Source organism: Protobothrops mucrosquamatus, unplaced genomic scaffold (genome assembly GCF_001527695.2).
Source record: "Protobothrops mucrosquamatus isolate PMUCROS unplaced genomic scaffold, P.Mucros_1.0 scaffold201, whole genome shotgun sequence".
In the NCBI taxonomy this organism is placed as follows: Eukaryota; Metazoa; Chordata; class Lepidosauria; order Squamata; family Viperidae; genus Protobothrops; species Protobothrops mucrosquamatus.
In genome coordinates, this window is record NW_015386556.1 from 28,986 (window position 1) to 45,832 (window position 16,847).

The 16,847-nt window shown below is 58.0% G+C and overlaps 2 protein-coding genes across 3 annotated transcripts; both read left to right on the top strand.

Moving 5' to 3' along the window:
- Positions 1–976: 976 nt before the first annotated feature.
- Positions 977–2,990, top strand: CIPC (CLOCK interacting pacemaker). Its single transcript, XM_015813856.2, has 4 exons — positions 977–1,055; positions 1,375–1,550; positions 1,751–2,500; positions 2,904–2,990. Exons 1-4 carry the CDS (start codon positions 977–979, stop codon positions 2,988–2,990), a joined length of 1,092 nt encoding a protein of 363 aa, XP_015669342.2.
- Positions 2,991–5,294: 2,304 nt separating this feature from the next.
- LOC107285659 (cytochrome P450 2G1-like) lies at positions 5,295–11,966 on the top strand. Of its 2 annotated transcripts, none has more exons than XM_015813873.1 (9): positions 5,295–5,474; positions 7,686–7,848; positions 7,937–8,091; positions 8,751–8,906; positions 9,255–9,431; positions 10,084–10,225; positions 10,556–10,743; positions 11,131–11,272; positions 11,602–11,966. In XM_015813873.1, exons 1-9 carry the CDS (start codon positions 5,295–5,297, stop codon positions 11,781–11,783), a joined length of 1,485 nt encoding a protein of 494 aa, XP_015669359.1. In that variant the 3' UTR covers positions 11,784–11,966. The 2 variants fall into 2 exon arrangements, with proteins under 2 accessions (XP_015669359.1, XP_029139541.1); XM_029283708.1 differs by having other exon boundaries at positions 7,937–8,086; positions 8,746–8,906.
- Positions 11,967–16,847: the final 4,881 nt, after the last annotated feature.

Here is a 16,847-nt window from a genome sequence, read left to right on the forward strand (position 1 = left end):
TCTAGCCGCGGGACCTCGCTAGTCCTTCCGCCGGGTGAGGCGGTAGCTCTGGCGGCTCACAACAATCCCGAACTGACCCTCAAATGGCGCTGCCGCCCCGCCCCTCGTCCGCCTGGCTTGGCCGGGAGCAGCCTCGGGGCCCGGGAGGCGGAGCCAAAAGCCCACGAAAGGGCCATTGGGAAATGAGGCAGCCCCACCAGAGGCACCTTTGGCTCCGCCCCCGCACGAGTCCTGCGCTGGGCCCGCCCTTCACGTGGCCGCAGACCAGGCGCCTCGTTCCGCACGTGGCTCCCGCGCCCGCCCCCTGCGGGACGAGGGAGCAGCCTATTGGCCGCTGCGGCTGCCGGTCAAGTGGAGGGCGTGCTCGCGCGCTGCTTGCTTCGCGAAACGAGCAGGTAGGGGCTGCGCGACCCCAATCCCCGACGACCTCCACGAGGACTAGAGCCGCGTTCTCTGGCCTCCGCCCCGCCTTCCCAGACGCCCTTCGAGGCGGGGGCTGCTCTGCGGGAGTGCCCCCCAAGCAGGGGCTCCTCTGCGGGGCAGCCGGGGGGGGGCGCCCACCCTCGGCCGGGGGTCTCTGGGCGGAGCGCGAGGGTCGCGGGGCCGGGCGGCTGTGCGGGCGAGGGCTGAAGGTGGCCCGGGGGGCCCTTCCGACGAAGCCTCCCCGCGGGAGCAGCCCTTGGCCCAGGCGCCCCCGGCAGGGGCTCGATGGCTCAGGAGGGGCTCAGGGGGACCTGGAGCCTTCCAGATGCTGCCGGTTGCCATGTTTGGCAGGCTAGGGCTTCTGCTTCGTGGGGTTTCCTGAGTCTTCCGTGTCTTTCCCACCCCCATTTTTGCCCCCCTTACAGAACTGAGAGGCGCAGTCATGCCTTCGAATGAGCCCTCGGCCTCCCGTTCCTGGCCTGCAAAGGAGGAGAGGAGCCTGTTGGCCAGGCCAGGTTCAAAGTGGGGGGGCCATTTGGGGCAGCCTGAGAAGATGGAAAGGGCCCCCCATAATGCCCCCCCCAAGCCCAGCTGCCCAGTGAGTGAAGGAGAAAAGGACTCCGGATTTTCAGGTATAGACCCTCGCCGGGGTTCTTGCTATATAACAACTCCGTTGCTGGGGGAGGGTCTCTGCCTGAACCAGGGGTGGGGAGTCGATTGGCGGGGGGTGCTGGATGGAGGTGAACGGGGCAGGAGGGGGAGGACGGTGGGCTTCTCGCTGGGAGTAGAAGGGCGACCCATATGGTCCGGGGGGAACTGGTGCAAGGTTGCCCCTCACGGCGTGGGACTGGCAGCCACCAGGGGGTTCCATGGTCAGGAGCACTCGTGGCAGCAGCCACCCAGCCTGCCCTCTCGCTGGCCTGACCCGCTTCCCCCCTCCTCTCTGCACAGACTGGAGCTCGGAGTCCCTGAGCGCCATTGAGCAGACGGATACCGAGGACCAGACCGCCTCTTCCTTGCCCCCGGGGCCGGCGGAGTTGCAGAACGCGAAGGGGGGGCTCCTGGGCGGCACCTTTCCTGCTGCGCTGGCGCCTTTCTACTTCATCAAGAACATGATTCCCAAACAGGTAGCCCCCTGTGTTGCTGGCCAGTCCCGTTCCCCCGGCCTGGCTGCCCCAGCCTGGTCACACCTCCTGCCTGCCCGGCACCCTGTCCGAAAGTGTGCCCGGTCGATTGGGGGGTGGGCTCCCCTTGCCTGCAGGAATGGGATGCACCCAGCCCAGGGAAGCCCCCCTTCTGACCCCCTGCCCCTCTTGCTCTCTTGCAGACCCTGGGAGTGTCCCCCACAGCCCCCTTCTTGGCCTGGAGCAACCAGCACCCCCTGGAGAGTAACTACAGCTCTGCAGCCCACCTCCTCCTCCTCCAGGAGCCCATGGCCTCTCTGAAGCCCATGCTCCCCAGCCAGAAGCCCTCTGCCAAGGAGATCCACTTCCCCACCCTCGGCGCTTACCCCAGAATCGCTCCTCACCCAGGCCGGCAGGCCGAGGAAGCGCCCAGGCCAGCGGGAGAGCCCAGCAGGCACAAGCGGTTCTGCGTGGCGGAGGCCCGGGCACCTCCAGACCCGCCTGCCCCAAAGGACGGCTGCGAGAAACCTCCAGAAGAGTCGCCTGCCAGCCCACAGACTCCTGCCCTTGGGAGCCCGGAGGTGCCTGCTCGGCCCACCCTGCCTTCCTGTCCTGGATTATCCCCTGCTGGGGGCAGAATGGTTATCAAGAGCGCCAGGAGGCTGGGGGGGCACAGCCTGGCGAGGCAGCATCGCCTGCACAACACGGTGGAGATCCTGCGCAGGTCAGGGCTGCTGGCCATCACGCTACGGACCAAGGAGCTGCTCCGCCAGAACAGCAGCACCCAGCGGGAGCTGGCCCAGCTGCGGGAACAGGCCCAGCTGCTGTGCGAGGCCGTCCGGAGCAGTGACTCCCGGGCATGGGCTCGCCTCCAGGATGCCGTCGGCCGCTCGGCAGCCCCCTGGCCCAGGAAGGGGGGCAGCACTCTGACCCACTTGGGACAGCAGCCGAATGTAGCTGCTCAGCCCGCAGGCCCTCTCCTGCCCAGCCCCAGGGAGCTCCTGTCCAGCTCTGGGCCGGCCCTTGGCCCAGAGCCCCCTTTGGCCCCAGCTTTGCCTTAGCTGCCCCAAGAGCTCACGTTGTGCCCTGGGCACAGGGGCACCGTCTCTCTTGCCAAAGGAGCTACCAGCAGCCACCAGGCCCTGCCTGGCCTGGCCTCGCCGTCTTCTTTCCCCGGTGTGGGTCTCGGTCTCAGGGCGGGCTGGTTTCTCTTGAGCCCCCAGGAAGGGGCTTAGCAGGTGCAGGATCAGAGCCCAGCGAGACGGAGAGGAAGGAAGGAAGGAGTGGAAGCCGTTTGGGAAGCAGCCGCCACCGAGCTGGGCGTTGTTTGTGTCTGCCGTGAGCCTTTCTCTGCAGAGTTTGGACAGTCGGAAGTGGGGGACCCACCCAGAGAAGGGGCAGTCTGGACAATCTGCCCTGAAGGAGCTGGTTCTCTGCGGATGAACGTTGGCTGCCCTGGAGCCTGCTCTGCTGTTGCGTTAATTAAAAAAAAGCAAAACTCTGGATGGGATTCAGTCTTTGCCTTTTGCCATAGCCCTGTGTGGGTAAGAGAGTGCCGTGGGGTGAGCGGGTGCTGGGGCAGCAAAACCACCTTGGGGTGAGGAAAGTCTCGGGGCACCCCTGGCTCAGCCCTTCAGCCCCCCCCCTTCGGGCAGCCCCACTTTCTCCAGTGGTCAATTTCACGGAAAGGCTTTTGAGAGATCTGCTCCTTCTCGGCATCCTCTGAAGCTCAGGGGCCCAAATTTTGCCTTTGGATACAATGCAAAGGTGCCAGGAGGCACTTTGGGCATTTCCTGCCAAGGAAAGAAGGGGCCAGGCAGGAGAGAGACAGCTGGCTGTTGGGGTGCAGAGGCCCGTCTCCAGGAATTTGCAGGGGGTTCCCCCTCCCTCCCCCTTTTGGCTGCAGCAGTGGGTGGAGGGACACAACGCCCAGGGCCTGCCGCCCCCTTCTGTTGCTGCTCAGCGACACATCCCAAGAGGTACACTGCTCCTGACTGGGGGGCTCTTCGTTTTTGTTTCGGGGCGGGGAGATCTCCCCACCCGCTCCGGCTCAGCTCTTTGCCCAGGGTCACTCGGGGGGACAAGGACTCTCTGGAGGGTTGCAGAGAAGGCAACTTGGGCCGCTGTCCAAGGTGGCCCGGCCTGCCCTTTCTCCCAGGCACCTGCCCAGCTCGGCTGCCTCCAGCCCGGCCTCCCCCCACTGCCACAGCAGCGCCGCCTGGAACAGGCGGGGCAGTGGGCGAGCGGACTGGCCAGTCCCTCTGGCTGCCTGCCCTGCTGGGGTGGCGTTGCTCCCATTTTCAGGCCCGATGTCGTCGTGGTGCTAATTGCCTCGGGACAGGTAGGCAAGGCCCTCAATGGGATCCTGCAAGGCAAGCCGTGATTGGTGGGGCAGCTTTGCCGAGGCTTCTGCTCTGGGCCCTTTCCCTCCTTTGGTCGGGGGACTTTCATCACCTTTGCCCGGCTTCGGCTCCCTGCCTGGGGCCAAACTCCACTAAACAAATGGGGAAAACTTTGGGTCACCGAGGGCAAAGGAAGATGGCACAACTTTGTGTGCTGCAAGAGTCCCTGGGTGATTGCCCCACCCCACCCCACTTCTCCCAGATGTGGTGTAAAAACTGGCATTCCCTGTTAGCTGAAGTCTTTTCCGAGAATACTTAAAGATGCAAATATAGTCACGAGGAAGATGCCGACACAGCATTTCCTACATCCACCTTCTGCAGGCCTGGCCTTGTCCTGCCTGGCTTATGGGGGGGAGAGGGCGGCCGTCTCCCCGTTGATTTCTGTCATAGGAGAGTCTAAAGGATAAATCCTGCTTCAGCCTCGCCCCACTTCTGGCCCCACCGATGGGGGTGCCCTGAGGCAGCTTCTTTGTCCTCCTCTTGTGCACGGGAGAGTTTCAGCTCTTGGCTGCAGATGAGCTTCCTGGCCTGCAGAGTGCCCGGTGGCAAAGCCCAAATGCCAGTTGGAGGCCCCACCAGATGCCAGCCCTGAGAGCAGCAGCCCAGGCCCATTTGGTCGTCAAGAGGAGTCTCTGGGCTCCTGATCCCCAAGTCAAGGCCTGGAAGCAGCTGCCTCTCCCTGCGGCTGTGCCAGCTAAATTCGGCCAGATGCAGATTTTCCCACCAGGCTGGGCACAACTGTTCTCTTAAAGTTGACTTGCCCAGAGATACGTTTAAGATGGGTGGCCTTATAAATCTTTTAAATCAATCAAGCAATATCAAGCGATCCCTGGCAGAGCCTGAAAGGCTGGAATCTTGCATTGGTGGGCCTGGCACTGCCCAAAGGAGCTGCCGGTCCCCATCCCCAGGCCTGCCCCTGCCTCCCTCCCTCCAGGCCTCTGGGTGCAGCTGCTGAGGCTCCCGGGGTGCCCTTGCTTGAGCTGGGCTGGGAGGCGATGGCTCCCGAGTCTTCTGGCAGTCTTGGTGGCCCTGGAGTGGAGAGGCAGAGGGAGGCCTCCAGTGCCAGGACCGGCCCTGGGCAGGAATGAGGCCTTGCCCATGGGCACCAGGGGAAAAACAAAAGCGAGGAGATAAGGCATGGCATAAACACTCTGCAGAGATATGACTGATGAGCCTAGATCATACGATTGTGTTACAAAAAAACCCAACTTTTCTTTCTGATTTGGCACCAGTGTCTGCCATTTGATATATTTACCTGTTGCTCTTACGTAACGCAGAAGCGGTGCCAAAGCCAGCCCCAGTTAAATGTCCACAACCCGACTGAACCTGGGCAGAGGCTGACACCATGGAGCTGGCAAGCGCAGTCTCCCTCTTCTTGGTCGCCTATCTCTCCTACCTCGCCTTGCTGTTCGTCCGGAGGAAGTCCTCTGCCAGGGGACGGCTGCCTCCTGGGCCCACTCCTCTGCCGCTGATTGGGAACTTCCTGCAAATCAAGGCATTTGAAACCTTGCGGTCCCTCCTCAAGGTAAGTCCGCCTCTCTTGCCCAGGAGAAGCCCCAGAGATGTTCTGCCCTTGTCCACTTCCACCTTGCCGGGGTCTCTGCTGGGTCTCTCCAGCCAGTGCCCCGGGTCTCCTCCAGATCCCCCAGCTGGTGAACGACCTCAAATGTTCCCAACCTTCTCCTTCCACCACACCTCCTTCCTGTGGCTTCGATGGGATTCCTCAGGAGAGTAGGCTGAATCTTCTTTCGGGATCCAGTCTGCCTCGGTCTTCTTTCCTTTTTTCTTTTTCTTTCGGCTTCCATTTATTCATTCACACCTACATGAAGCCTGGAAAAGGTTTTTCCCCTTGGCCGTCATGTCTCAGATTTAGCCAAATCATCTTCTGATCAAGCAGATCGAGTGTCTCCTGAGGAGCCACACAATCCAAGATTAGAGAACACTTTTCTAGGCTAAGGCGGTTCTTGAGAAGCCTGATGGGGCTGGGAAAAGGGTTTGCTTACCTTGGGGAAACGTTCTCAAGATGGTTCGGCTGGCAGAGGGAAGCCCGTCCAGCACCCCCCCCCCAAAAGGATAATACACAGCCTTGGCGTGAAGGTTGCTTTTGGGGAGCAATTCTATAACCCAGAGTAGCCACCACCTCTACCACCCATTTTAAATCCGTCTAGTGTCTGGGATATTAATGATGGAACATCAGGAAATGCAAATATCTCCTACACACCTGAAGGATACAGGCGCCACCATTGTTGTCAAAAGATCCCCCAGAGCCGTTTCCTAGAATGTTGGAAGCTTTGTTTCCAATACTTTAGGAGGGGGCTGGGGTCTCTTCTGCCTTGGCGAGACTTCGGGGCATTGTGCAATTTGCCTGTGGACTAAGCGGACAGGGTTTTGCCAGTGTGGTATGCTACACGATGAATGAAGGGATATTTATTTAATGAATAATCAGTATTTATGTTCCAAGAACTGGATTCTCAAGGCTACTGGTGATTCATGAGGCAATTCTTCTGGCCTTAAGATTGCACCTCACAGCAACTTCAGCGGCTGCACTGCAAAAGTTCTGTGTAAATCGCAAGGCGATTGAGCCACCGAGGGACTCTGCCTCTCTCTGTAGGAAACAGTCCTGTGAGCTGAACGACTCTCGGCTCAGCCCAGGCAAAAAACAAAGTCCCCCCCCCCCGGGACTGTGCTTCAAATGGCAGCAGAGGCCAGATTCCACAGCAGAGAACCTCTGATTGCCTTCCAAGAGTTCCTAGTAATCCAGGGACAAGAGTCCTGGGGTGGATGCAATTTGCTGAGGGAGGAAGAGCTTGGAAGCAAAGTTCAAGAGAGCTTGGGTGGATCCCAACCCTCCCAGGTTTCCACCCTCTGGCAAGGGCACCCCTGGGCCTCCTCACAAAGGCACGGGAGGGCTGCCTTCTCCTCCCTCCGCCCTGCAGCCCCGGGAACCCGCTCGGTTCCCCATCCGAGTTTGTCCTCGGGCTGGGCTGGCTTAGCTTTTCATGGTTACCCAGTTCCCGAATGTGAGAGGGGGGCTCTTAAGTCAAAAGAATCCGTCGATCAGCCAAAGCTGGGTGATGCAGCCACCCACTGAGGCAGGCAGGTGATCCCTCTGTGGAGAGAGGGATCCTGCGGGGTGGGGCAGAGGGCGGAAGCCTCCTGGGGGCCGCTTCCCCCCCCCAGGGGAAGGGTTTTGGCTGTGGCTGCTGCTCCCTTGTCCTCGGAGGCAGCTGGCCCAGCTTCACCGGAAGCAGAACGATGGCCTTTCCGAGAGGCTCGTTCCACGGGGCCACCTGGCGCTGGAGGTCTGGATCGGAGCACAGGCAGCCCTGACTTGCAACAGTTCATTTAGTGACCATCCAAAGTTACAACGGCACTGAAAAATGTGACTTAGGACTGTTTTTCCCACTTACGACCGTTGCAGCATCCCAGGGTCAGGTATCAAAATTCAGACACTGGGCAACTGGCTCACAGTTACGACGGTCACAGCGTCCCGAGGGGGTCATGTGATCCCCCTTTGCGACCTTCTAACAAGCAAAGTCAAGGGGGGGGAAGCCAGATTCACGTAACAACCAGGTTACTCGCTTATCAACTGCAGTGATTTGCGTGACAAAAGAGACAAGAAAGGTCGCAAAATGAGGCAAAACTCACAGAATGACTGTCTCGCTTAAGAACACAAATTTTGGGCTCAATTGTGGTCGCAGGTCAGGGACTAGCCGTGTTTCCTCTCCCTGTGCAGCTGCGGGAAAAATACGGCCCCGTCTTCACGGTCTACTTTGGGAACCGCCCGATTGTGGTGCTGTGTGGCTACGAAGCGGTGAAGGAGGCCCTGATTGACAAGGCGGAAGAGTTTTCCGGGAGGAAAACCAACCCTGTCCTGCAGAGGACCTTCCAAGGATATGGTGAGGGCTCCAGGCTGGTGGGGCGGGAGCCGGTCAGGCCGGCCCCTCTTTCCTGGCCACGGGGCTCATCGCTCTCCTTTGCCCTCAGGGGTGGTCTTCGCCGAGGGAGAGCGCTGGAAGCAGCTGCGCCGGTTCTCCCTGACCGTCCTGAGGAATTTTGGGATGGGGAAGAAATCCATCGAGGAGCGGATTCAAGAGGAGAGCCAGTTCCTGCTGGAGGAACTGCGGAAGACCCAAGGTGAGGCTGGGGAGGGGGTGGGGGTGGGGATTGCTTGACAGGCCTTTGAACTGACTGGCCAACCAGCCAACCACTATAGGAATGCTGAGTTTGGACGCCAAGATGTCCGGAACATAGAGTTCTTCGGCTGGAAGGGACCTCCAAGGTCTTCTAGTCCAACCCCTTGCTCCAGCCAGGAGGCCGTGAGCAGAGGACTGGACTAGAAGACCTCTAGTCCAGGAGACGCTTGGGCTGGAAAAGAGCATCGCAGGATGTCTTCCTCTTTGCTGACCCGAGGAATACACTGGAACAGAACAGAACAGAATAGGGATCCCTTCCTCTCTACTTAAATAGATACCAGAATGGGACAACTTGCCACGGGACAATTCAACAATTCAATTTAATTATTTAAAATAATTTTAAAAATTATTTTACTTTTTGTCCCTCCTTTCTTTAATGATTCTATTCCACCATTTCTTCGATAGAAGGGTAACTCTTTCCCTGCGGCTAATTGTCCCAGCAGGGCGAGTTGGCTGTGGCCAGTTGGGCTTGGTGAGTTGCCCTAGAGCCGTCTGCACAGGGGGAGAGAGGAAGCACCCTCCACGCTCCCAGGACAAATCAGGAGAAAATGGTTTGCCTTTTTGGCCTGAGCGGTTCCTCTCTTTCTCCCCCCGCACCAGAGAAGCCCTTCAGCCCCATCTTCCTCCTCAGCTGCGCCGTGTCCAACATCATTTGCTCTATCGTCTTCGGCAATCGTTTCGACTACAAAGACGAGGAGTTCCTGGCTCTTATGAAGATGATGAACGACAGCTTTCGGCTGATTAGCACTAGCTGGTCTCAGGTAGCTCCACACAGCTCCCCTCCTCCCTTCAGCAAAACGGAAGGATCAGAGATTGCTGCTCCCTGCACAAGCTGGCACCATCCCAACAAGTGGAGCAGTGCCATGGCTTGGGAGGGTCCAAGGCCCAAGTGGCATCCAGGAGGGAGGAAAAGACCCTTGGAAGAAAAATCTCCAAGATTATTTAAGTTCCTCTCATATCAGCTGTATTCTGCAAATACATCTGCTGATTTATTCTTGAAATGCTGCATTGATTGATTGATTGATTGATTGATCTCATTGTTTGACTCCCTTTGGCTAGGCTGGAATGAGCTCTTTTCCAACAGATCCTTTCCCACTCATTTCCCGCAGTTCTACGATATCTACGCCAACCTCTTGAGATACTTTCCAGGGCCGCACACCAAGATCTATGACATCCTTGAAGACATGAGGCTCTTCATTGCCAAGACGGTGAAGAAGAACAAGGAGACCCTGGACCCCAACTCTCCCCGGGATTACATCGACAGCTTTCTCATCCAGATGGAGAAGGTGGGAGGCGGGCAAGGAGCCAAAGCTGTCCTGAGTCCTCCGGGAGAAGGGCGGGGTATAAATATAATAAATCAATAAATCAATAAATCAGAAGGTGAAGTCCCCAGCTCCGAGGCTGGGGGTGGGCCCAGGGGGCTTTGCCCCCGGGCAAAAGATGGTCCAAGGGGACATGCATGCTGTCCCTTCCTGAGCAAAGGGCCGGGAAGGTTGGGGGATTGGAGCTCCTCAGCCAGATCTCGCAAAAAGAGCCCTCAAGTCTAGCCAGAGGGAAAGCGAGGGGACGTGTTCAGTGTTCAGACGGCTCTCGGTTCCACCAACCCCCAGGCCACAGTCTCTCCAGCTGCCCTTTCTCCCTCATTCCGAGGGCAACCTTGGGATGCCCGGTGTTGGCGGCTCCTTTCCTGCAGAGGGCACTGGGGCGCCGGCAGAGATGGGGATGGAGGCAGCTGAAGCAGGAAAGGAACAGGCAGTGGAGGCAGCCAGTCTGGTGGGAATCCCCTTGGCCAGTCCGGCCCCTTTCTAGGACCAAGGGGTGCTTGGGGACATGGGCGCTTAGTCAGCCTCCAAGCCGGGAACCCCCCCAGCCCAGCTGGAGAGGTGCATTCAGGGCCCCCCAAGGTTCTCCTTCACTTCGGTTCCACTTCGTCTTCAGGAGAAGGGCAACCCTGACAGCGAATTCAACCTGAAGAACCTGGAGTTGACCACCCTGAACCTGTTCTTTGCCGGGACGGAGACGGTCAGCTCCACCCTGAGATACGGATTCCTGTTGCTGATGAAGTACCCCGAAGTGCAAGGTACTCGGGGGGGGGGAATTCAGCCCCACTGCAGCACTTGTCTCTAGGCCAGGAAGCCGCCCCTCCGAGAGGCGTAGGGATGACCAGGCCAGGGAGACGTTGCTGTGAGCTGCACAAAGGCCTGGATTTCAGCCTAAGAGCCACCCATATAGGAGCTTCCCCTGCCATGGGGCAAGGGGGGCGGGGGATGCCAGCCCCATGGCCCCCGAGAACAGCCTCCTCAGCAGGTGGAGACCCTCCAGCACAGCTCTTTAGTCCCCCAGCAGCTGATCCAGGTGCATCAGACAGGGTGCAATGGAAGCAACTGAGTTTAAGACCACCTTTTGACAGCAAAGATGCATGAAGAAATAGACCGTGTGATTGGCCAGAACCGAATTCCCAACATTGAAGATCGCAGCCACATGCCCTACGTGGACGCGGTCATCCATGAAGTGCAGCGCTTCAGTGACCTCATCCCCATGAACGTGGCCCACGCGGTCACCCGTGACACGGAATTCAGAGGCTACCTCATCCCGAAGGTTAGACTTTTGGGGGAGAGAATGGGCCAAGCGGGCATGGGGGGAGGGCAGCGTGTCCCCACCCAGCAGGATCAGGCAGAGAGCTTCCAGACCGAGGAAGACTGGCTAACATGCAGGAGCCCTGGGCGGAGAGTGCCCACCTCAAGGGAGTAGCGTTTGCTAACTTCCCAAAGCCAGTGCCTCCTCTCTGCCCATCCAGCTGGCCGTGTGCGATGGGAGTCCCAAAGGACAGGCCGGACAGAAGGGTAAGAAAGCCCAGACTCAGCACCAGTCAAAACCAGCCCCCGCTCTGACCATCTCTTGCCCCAAATCACTCAGGCATCTGTTCCACTCGGGCACCGCCTGCCCTGAATCTCTGCCCCTCTGAGTCAGCCTCCTCTTCCTCAGGGCACAGAAATCTTTCCCCTGCTCAGCAGCGTCCTGCATGATGGCACCAAGTTTAAAAGCCCAGAAGGGTTCCACCCTGAGAACTTCCTGGATGAGAACGGGTGCCTGAAGAAGAATGATGCCTTCGTCCCCTTCTCCGCAGGTACAGCCACATCCAGCCCCCCCCTTCTGCCCCCCCTTCTGGGCCAGGGGGATGTCCTTGGTTTTCCTCCTCTTACGCCCTGCTTTTCCGGTTCCCATGCCAAGCTGGCATTGGGGGCTGCCTCGGCACTTCTTGCCCATGCTGGACACACCTTTGCTCCCACTGGCAACCCAGGACCCCTGGCGAGAGGGGGACGGTGGCCCCCTAGGCAGCTGCCCTGCCTTTTCCAGAGAGTAGTAAGCGGCTGCTGACTGTCCAGCTTTGGGCCAGAAAACAGCTTGGACCTGCCCGGAGGGTCTAAGCCTGCTTCTCTCGCCCTCTCCTCGCAGGGAAGCGCCTCTGCCTGGGGGAAGCCCTGGCCCGGATGGAGCTCTTCCTCTTCTTCACCAACATCCTGCAGTGGTTCCGGCTGAAGCCTGTGGGGGACCCCAAGGACATCGACGTGACCCCCCAAGAGTTCGGCTTTGCCACCATCCCGCCCCTGTACGAGCTCTCGTTCATCCCCCGCTGAGAGAAGGGAGCCAAGCGGGCATGCGTGCGCTCCCCACCTCTGCACTCATGTGCTTTTGCACCAGCTGGACTTTTGGGGGTGGTGCTGTGTGGTCTTCTTCTCTGCGACCCATCCGGGGCTGAGAACTCTGAGGGGCTGGGAAAAAGTTCCTCTTCCAGGTGTTTGCCTTGACAATATAAAGCTTTCCGGGGATGCAGATGACCTGAACTGGTAGAGCCTTGTTTTTTTCTAAGCCGGGGGGGGGGAGGGGGTCAGGTCTTGTTTCCTGGATGTTATTGTACCCCAGCACAATCACAGGTGCAAATCTAGGTGGTCTACATGATATTGCTTCAAGACAGCAAAACAGAAAAAGTAAGAGAGCACAAAAGCCAGAGAAACTGTGATCTATCCAGCACATTGCATGAAAAGCCAAGAGACGCCCTCGGCCCCCACGGTGGCACTCAGGAAGTCCACTTACAGGGGGCATGGGTGCCGCTTCCTCTTGCTCAGGCCATGAGCTTTGGGGGGGGGTGCGGAAGGGGCTGGCCAAAAGACCAGGGATCCTTTGCCCCTGTTTCTTGGGCCAGTGGAACAGCTGGCCTGCATTGCCCCGGCCGCCTCTGGCTGCCCTGCAGGACTGGGGAAGAATGGCTCCCAGGCAGCACCGGTGCGCACTGAGCTACGGTCAGCTACTCGGGCCAGTCTCTGGGCCAATACCAGAACACGAGGATCCAGCCGAACTGGCCAAGCTTCAGCGGGATCTGAAGCAGCTGCTGACTTGAGTTGCAGCCCAAAGTCAGTCGAAGGGAAGCAGTTCACACAGAAATGAGGGAAGCCCCAAAGCAACAATGCCTTTACCAGCCCTTGACTCCCAGGCTGCATTCGCACAAGGTGCATAATTTAGTTGCAGAGTCGTCCCCCAGTGCATTCAACCATCAACTCACCTGCATCCACTCTGTATGCTAAGAGCCCCAAACCCCTCATTGAGGATGATGCTAAGTAAAACATTGGGCAACTGCAGCCACGGAACCTGACCTGAATTAGCTGTGTGAACGCAGCCAGGAAGAAGGAGAAGAGGAAGGGAAAAAAAACCAAACAATAATATGCTGGTCTATGGCCATAACATAAATTGGGAGGAGGGGGGAGTCCACCATCCAGAGGGCTGAAAGGATGGCAGGGCAAGAGAGTGAAGGGGCCACGGGCCAAAGGGCTCCCCTTGCAAAGCAGCCTTTCTGGGGCAGGATCCTCATTAGGATCAAAGCTCTTTCTCTCCTCCCTCCCTCCCTCCCTCCCTCCCCACAGACATCATCCAGACTCTGAATGCCCTCAACAGCTGCCATCCACTTTTCAGAAAACTGCTCCACTGAGAGTTTTTGTTTGCCCAGTTTTGCATTTGGGCATATTCTGACTTAAGACGTTTCCTGGGTCAGCCGTTGCTTTGCAGTCCCCTGAATTCCACCACATTAGCCAGCCTGGGCTTTTTTGGGGGTGTGTGTGAGGGGAGGGGGCTGGGAGCTGCACATCCAGCACGGGCAGGTTGAGCAAAGATGGGCCTTCAACACCTCTTGAGATAAGTCATGATATCAAGGCAAAAGACGTGGCTGGCTGCCCGGGACCTCTTCACAGTCCTCACAGCCAGCTGAAGCCCAGTTCCCAACTCCTGCGCAAGCCTAAGCATCACACTGAGGCCAGGCTGCGTGGCAGCCCCAGGGTGTTACAAGCCTCTGAAGCTATAATTGCTCTCTTCCTGCAGCCACAGGGCTCAACAAACAGAAACACAAGGGCAACTAACACAGCAAGGGGAAAAAAACCTGTCCAACGCCCAGGGACATGCTGCCGTCTCTTGCTTCACCTGCTGAGTAGCTATCAGAAGAAACCACCAGCCAGAGGAATGTTGGTTGCATAGCATTGGCACCTGTTTGGGATAGCCAATTACAACAGAGGTCAACATGTTTGGAGCAAAGATTCAGGAACGGCATGATGGGTCAGGGGCACGAACCCTGAGCTGGATGGAACACTTCTGAATGCTTTTTTCATCCACTTTCCATGCTTGGGGCACCTTTGCAATTGGAGAGCGGCTATTTTAAAGATAGTCTTGTTTCTTCTCTGTCATCTTGGCTGTGACCTGCTGAGCCCCCCCACCCCCACCCGACCCCCCCCAGCTCCTCCGGGCCTTTTAGGCAGCCTCAGGGTCCTCCCCGTGAGCAGCCACCGCCTAGCTTGGCAAAGCGTGTCCTGCGAAGGGAGAGCGGATTACATAACCCATCCTCTGCCTAAGCCTCTTTCTCGCCTCACAATGGGAGCTCTGGGGAAGGGCTCGGGTTTCTCAGGCCTCTCAGGGTTTCTCACGGGGCTCAGCCTTCCTCGCCGGGCCCTTTGTTTGCCAGGGCTTCTTTGCACGCCTGCCGGCTTCCTTGGGCCGGGGAGGGCGGCTGCTCGGCTCGGTTTCCGAGGAACCGTGACAGAAATGAGCATCGTGTTTGCAGGAGGCGTTGTGAGAGCGAATGTTGTGTAACCCCTTTCACAGGTGGAAATTCACAGGGCAGCGCAAGAGCACATCCGGAGGCCAAGGCTTGGGCAAGGCAGGCAGCAGAACCCGATGTTTAACATTGCATTGGGGTGGACAGAAGGGAGGGGAGGGAATTCGGAGTCTTACTTGCTTTCTGGCAGGAATGAATCGCTAGCAGGGAAAAGGGGAGATTTGCTGCTCAGCAGGAAGGGGGCAGAGGGCCAGCAAGGGCCACAGGACCCGCTGGGGTCCTTCAGAAAGGGTGGGGGGGACGTCTGAAACCCTCCCTTCTGGGACCAAACGTTGTCCAAGTCCACCAGAGCTGGAACATGAAGGAAGCCCGGGAGCCCCAGTCCCTGGGGGCAGGGCAGTCGTGCCCCTGCCAGTGGAGAGACGCCCCGGAGCATCCCAGCTGGTTAGACCGCGTTCCACGATGAATGCACCATGCTCCCCTGGAGCAGAGCAGCCCCAGGCAGAGCTCTGGAGCAGAAAGGGACGGGCGGGAGGTTTCCCCAGCCCTTGCAGCCCACAGATGGAGCCACTACTTGGAGCAGAGGGCGAACCGTTTGCTGGCATCCCAGAGCAGACCCTCCCCAAGAGCTCAAAACAGGCAGGCAGCCTCTTCCTCTGAGGCCGTGTCTAGCAACAAAAGTGCTCGCACAGCACGGTGGGAGACGGGCCCTTTGCCTTATCAAGCCACTTGGCTGAGCCCCCGGAAGGCCGTAATCAGAACCTTTACTTTATTTAAACTCAGACAACCGACCCTGAACTCCAGCCCTCTTGATGCCAGCCAGATTGCGCCTGCTGCCTTCTGAGCCCTCAGCAAAAGATAACCTCAGAGTTTGATCCTCGGGGTGTTTCAGTGGAAAAATGATAAGGGACGTGTTCCAAGAAAGGAGAAAAAACACAGAAACTCAGACTGTGCAGTCTCAAATCATGGGATTTGCAAAAGTGGAGGGTTTTTTTTTTATTTAGAAAAACTTCCCCCCCTTCCCACCTGCTCAAAGGTGCCTGTGCAAAGTTCAAAGGATTATTATTTGATGAGTCAAGCCATCTCCTCAATGGAGGATCCACATTGGAAACCTTCCCGGAGGGGTCCTGAAGCCCGGAGACATCTTGGCTACCCTTGAGCACCACCCAGCTCCCCCCTCACCCCATTTGGGCTCCCAAGGGATTGTGCCACACGTGAGCAGAGGGGAGGATTATTGTCTTGCACCAAGTTATATAATATCAGTCAAGAGGTAATTCAATCATCTTTACATAACTGTGATCTTGCAGTGGCCTGCTGACTTTGGGGCAGCTCCTCCAGAGGGGCCCTCGCAGGACGGCAGTTATGTAACTGGGGATGGAAGGGAAGGGACTCTGTGGATGTTGATTCTCCTGGCCACAAAGTGCCTCTTGGCACCCTCCTTGTTCCTCCTCCTTCACTTAAGAAGGAATGAACACGAGGCTGATGGCGACGCCACAAATGAAGCAATGCGGCAGCTGAGATCTGTGATCACCACAGGCAATCTTTGCCCATTGTGGCCTTGGTGCCAAGCCCAGCATGCCATTGGTGCAGGCCTAAAGAAAGTGCAAAGGTCCCAACTCCTTTGGCATCCTGCCCGTTGGATCTCTCTGTGGGGAGAGCGGTGGGGGGGGAGGCTGATCCTAAGGAGCAAACAAGCAGTTAACTTGAAGGGAGAATCTGGGCCAAAGCAGGGCCTCCTTGGCTTCTGAGATCTGGCAAGGCCAGTGGAATTTGCAAGAGGGCCACCCCACCCCACCCCAATACTGCTCTAGCTGAAGAAAGCTGATTGGCCAGGAGGCCAGCTCCACCCCCCTCCTCCTCCTGACTTTAATCCTTTTCCGGGCAGGCAAATAGAGAAAACTTTCTCATGCAAGTGCAGCCTCCCCTCCTTGCCCAGGGGCCTTCTGGGAAACAAAACCTTACCTGGATGTACCTTGCCTTGCAACACTTCCGATTTCCTTTTCTGTTTTTGTTTTTAACCCAAAGCAAACTGCATATTTTGTAATACGCTCCGTCAAAATTCTGGTAGTCACCGTGGAAATTGTCTGCAATCCACCTGGTGCCCACAGGCATCACCTCAGGGAGCTCAGACCCCAACAAGACCCTTCCAAACTGCTCGCCCTTCTGGAAGTGTCACCTGGCCACCCATCTGACCCGAAAATCCCAGCATCCCCTCTTGTTCTACTCTCTTGTAGTTTGGTGAAGGGGGAGGGGCTCTCCTGAGTAGTTCCTCGACTGAGTGACCCAAACTCATCAACCTCTGAAAGGCAGACCTGTCCACTCCATTTGGCGCATCTAACTCCGGTTGCGGAAATTCTGCCCTCTTGTCAGCGTCATGGTGGGAGGATGGCAACGCTCTTCTCGCATTAGTCCAGAAGACCTCCACAAGCCCTTCCTGCCCGGAGAGATGCCCCCTCCCTGCCTCCGTCCCTGCCAGGTGCCCAGCAAACGTGGCTTTGAAACCCAATCTTCTTTTCCTGCTCAGCTCCCGGGTTTCAGTGCCGGGAGAGGCAGATATATAGCAGCAGATCCTGGGGCCACTAGGTGCATTTCCCGCCTGGTCATC